General features: G+C 52.5%; 1 protein-coding gene across 1 annotated transcript; it reads left to right on the top strand.

The window, feature by feature from the left end:
• The first annotated feature begins 539 nt into the window (after positions 1-539).
• On the top strand, positions 540-3,657 carry ZBTB6 (zinc finger and BTB domain containing 6). The gene has a single exon (XM_040083690.2). The coding sequence runs from the start codon at positions 594-596 to the stop codon at positions 1,875-1,877; it is 1,284 nt and encodes a 427-aa protein (XP_039939624.1). The 5' UTR covers positions 540-593; the 3' UTR covers positions 1,878-3,657.
• The last annotated feature ends 819 nt before the right edge of the window (positions 3,658-4,476 follow it).

Consider the following 4,476-nt stretch of genomic DNA (forward strand, 5'->3'; position numbering starts at 1 on the left):
AGCTACCTCTTCACTGACTGGGCAAAAGTCTTACACTACGTGTGATAACCAAAGCAGGCGGGTCGGCGGCTGCCGGGCGATGTCCCGCGGCCGTGAAGAAGCCAGCAGCTCGTCCCGGCGGCGTTCGGGGCGGCGGTTCGCCGTTCCCCCGGCGCGTCCCGGCTGATGGCGAGGAGGAGCCCCGGTAGCCGCTCCCCGGGATGCCTTACGGGGGCGGACACGTCGCTACCTCTACCGAACGGTGGGCGAGGCGCGCCCCGGTGCCGGTGCGGTTTCCCCCAGCGGCAGCCGCTGTAGCAGTGCCAAGTCTTCTAATAAACGTGCTGCTAACTCTGTGTGCCGCCGCCTCTCATTTCCACCTCGGTCGCGGCGCACCGGGGGAGGGCGAGCGGGCGGAAGGGGCGGGCGGAGAAGCGGTTCCGGGGCGCTGCGGCACCGGCGGCGGAGCGGCAGCGGCTGCGGGCAGCGGCCGCGGAGCGGGGCGGAGCGAGATCGCGGCGGGCGGCCCGGGAGCCCCGGGACAGCGGGTCCTGCCGGCGGCGGGGGTGGGCTGCGCCCGGCGAGACGCTCCGGAGGTGCCCGCGGGTCCCGCCATGGCGGCGGACTCGGAGGTGCTGCACTTCCAGTTCGAGCAGCAGGGCGATGCCGTGCTGCAAAAGATGAACCTCCTGCGGCAGCAGAACCTCTTCTGCGACGTGTCCATCTACATCAACGACACCGAGTTCCAGGGGCACAAGGTGATCTTCGCCGCCTGCTCCACCTTCATGCGGGATCAGTTCCTGCTCAACCAGTCCAGGCAGGTGCGGATCACCATCCTGCAGAGCGCCGAGGTGGGCAGGAAGCTGCTGCTGTCCTGCTACACGGGCGCGCTGGAAGTCAAGAAGAAGGAGCTGCTGAAGTACCTGACGGCCGCGAGTTACCTGCAGATGGTTCACATCGTGGAGAAGTGCACCGAGGCTTTGTCCAAGTACCTGGAGATCGACGCTTCCATGGAGAGTGGTGCCCAGGCTGCTGAGGGCTGCCATTCCTCGGATGCTGAACTAAGGAGCGGGGATGAGGTTTTAGATAAAGATTGTGAAATAATCGAGATCTCTGAAGACAGCCCAGAGAACGAAGAATACCCCGTGAAACAGGAGGATGAGGAAGGCCCACACCCTGCAGCACAGAGCTTGGTGTCGGAAAGGAAGGACACGACATCCCCAGAAATATCAACAGTGGAAATCGGGTATAAGGATGATGAAATTTGTATCTTCAGAATGGATTCCATGAGTGTGGCGAATGTAGAAAATGATCATTTTCCTCAGCCTTGCACTTCCTCTAAAACGAATTTATATTTCCCAGAAACCCAGCACTCCTTGATAAACTCTACAGTTGAAAGCAGGAATACAGAAATGTCAGGAAATCAAATTCAGGCTTTTGTCGGTGACAATCCAGAAGGAACTTCTAGTGGGGTGAATGGTTTCCAGAGCCTGGAGGATTCTGGCAGCTCATGGCGGCACCAGTGTCCAAAGTGTCCGAGGGGATTTGTGCACCTCGAGAACTATCTCAGACATCTGAAAATGCACAAACTCTTCCTGTGCTTGCAATGTGGAAAAACATTTACGCAAAAAAAGAATCTCAACAGGCACATCAGGGGGCACATGGGGATCCGGCCCTTCCAGTGCATGGTGTGCTTGAAGACCTTCACAGCCAAGAGCACGCTGCAGGATCACCTCAACATCCACAGCGGGGACAGGCCCTACAAGTGCCACTGCTGCGACATGGACTTTAAACACAAGTCTGCTCTTAAAAAGCATTTGACTTCTGTTCATGGAAGGAGCAGCAGCAAAAAGCCAAACCTGAACACTATTACAAAAGTTAAAATAGACTACGATTGATAGCTGGGCGATTGTGGAGTCAGACTCCACAAAAAGCTCCTGGCTAGTGAAATTCTAGATGCAGTTCCAGTTCCAGATCCTCATCTAAGGGAGAGAAGCACAAACAGGTGGCTGGTGATCCAAGACAGGCCTTGGAGCAGGAAACCTCCCTGCTCTATTAAGGTTGCTATTGCTTTCAGTGAAAATAGGTATTTCCTAGTTAAAAGTAAACTGCAAAATACGGGAAATTATTTCATGCTTCTCTTCTATTATACTGAGCATATCCTGGTCCCCCAATGATGTTTTGTATTCCTTGTTTCAAGGGCAGGCACTGCTGACTTTCAGACTATTACTGATACTGCAATAAGCTGAAGCCTGAGCCATGGTGTTGGTGACAACAGCTGAGGGAAGGGGGTGTTTGTATTTATTCAGCAAGTCAATTGTTCCCATCCAGTTCCTGGATCTTTCATGGTGAAATAATCTCCTTCTTTGCCCAAACTTTGCTAGATCCTCCAACAGAAAGAAGCTGTGTTTTCATACTCAAGTCTGTGACGTTTAAGGACACACAACAAACTGAACCTAATCAAGGAACCTTTCAAATTGTCTCTTGTAAATTGAGAATTCATAAAAGAGAAAGAAACTAGTATTGCCTTGCAGTTTATTTGTAACTGGACAGTCCCACGAAAAGGACTTGCTTATAGTTTTTTCAAGTTCTGAAATTTTATAAACTTCTTTCTTCTAATACTGTTGTGGTTTTTTGTCATACCAATGTTTTAGACCTGTATTTGATAAGTTTAATTCTGTTTGTTGCATCATAACATTTGCTTTAATTTGTTTACAGATCTTAGCTATATGCGCTCGTGTGAAATTCAGCTGTGTGCTGTTGGGTAATCAAGTTTCAACGCTACTTTTGAAAAACAGGCATTTCTGTCTGACTAGCAATGGCTTAGACATAGAGCTCTCATACCCTGATTCTGTGGCACGGTAACACAGTAATGATGTGTGTTTGCAGAAGTGTGTTTGTGCTTTGTCAAAGGTCATTTTAGTTTCATCATGAGCATCGAGCGCCCCATGATGCAGTCTGTCTTGGCTGGTACATGTTTCTTCCACTTAACGTGATATGAATAAAGAATCATTTTAGTTGTTAATACGAGACAATGGTACTTACAACTAGCAAAAAGCCGTAGTTCTTACTCCTGTCTGTATCACACTTTCCTTCAAGTTTCAGAAACGCTGTTCCAAGTTCTTGTTCTGGCCCACATGCTTCAGAATCTGGCCGGCTCTAAAATCTAAGACAATAGTTTTTAATGTCAGTTCACTTTCCTTCACTGTGTCTGTGAGTGCACCAGCCCATTTGGGTTTTTATTGATCAGCTACGTGAGGGGTTGGGTGTGTACAATGTCTACCCTGCACTTTCCTGTTCCTACTTGTTACAGGCATGGTCAGGTGTATGCGTGGGTGTTTCCCTCATGAGCACTTCCCTGTGCACCAAAGGGGAAACAGACTGATCTTTTCAAGTGTATCTTCTGTGGGAGCAGGTTCCGAGTTATTTTGGTCGTGCATGTAAACATGAGAGGGAGTTGTGTCGTGTGATGGGCCACCAGCATGTTCTGTTCAGTGGCTGCGGTGTCTCAGTGAGCTTTGTGAACAAACCCGGGTCTTGTGCACATGTTCACATTAGAGGTGTAACCTCTCCCCCATCCGTACACGTAACCGTGTCCTGTCATAACACAATAAATTAAATGCAAACAAAGCATTGTGTCAGAAATAAATCTCGTTTCTTCTGATCACAGTTAATAATTCTGTGCATACCTTAACAGTTAGTATTTTGGCTTGCTGTGTTGAGTAAAAAGAACGTTGTAAAGAAAACACGGTGTTCCAGTGGCGGTCATTTAGCATTTTTCTGTCCTTCAGAGGGGTCTGTCTGACCCACTTATGCCATGGATTCTTCCCCCTCAGGAGTGACAGCTCTGCACCGCGGTGACCTTGGCTAAAGCTGTGTTATCTCTGCGTCACCGGAGAAGAGGCTGCAGCTCCCGGGTGTTGCTCGGCGAGCTGCCGTGGTGGGGCAGCAGCGCCAGCGCTCCCCACACCTCACCGAGGCCCGCCGGCCTGAGGGGGCTCCGGGACAACAGACGTGGGGCAGAGGGCGCCTCCAAGCCCCTCTTCCTCCTGAGCGCCAGCAATATAAAAGTCATCAACTGCAATTTAGAACTACAATAAATAATCGACACTAGCGGCGAAAGTTACCGATTGAAATTCAAAAGGACAATTAATGATCTACGCCAGAGGCGAACGCTGCGCACCGAGGAATCGCTGAGGCGACTCTGGCCGGGGCGCGACACAAGGAGGCGCTAACAGCGCGGGCCGCCACTCTGTCACGCCGTCTCTATGACCCCCCCCCCCTTCCCCCTGGCGGCGGGGCTCGTGCGGCGGGCGCATCTGCAGCGCCGTCTCTATGGTAACTCCGCCCCGCCCTCCCGCCCGCGGGGTCACGTGCGGCGGGCGGCGCGCGGGTCTCGCGAGAGCGGCGTCGCGGGGCGTGGCGGCGGTGCCGCTGTCAGCGCGATGAGGCGGCGCCGCCGGGGCTCCCGCCGCTGCCTCCGCCGGGCCGCGCGCC

Source organism: Hirundo rustica, chromosome 20 (assembly GCF_015227805.2).
Source record: "Hirundo rustica isolate bHirRus1 chromosome 20, bHirRus1.pri.v3, whole genome shotgun sequence".
Classification (NCBI taxonomy): Eukaryota; Metazoa; Chordata; class Aves; order Passeriformes; family Hirundinidae; genus Hirundo; species Hirundo rustica.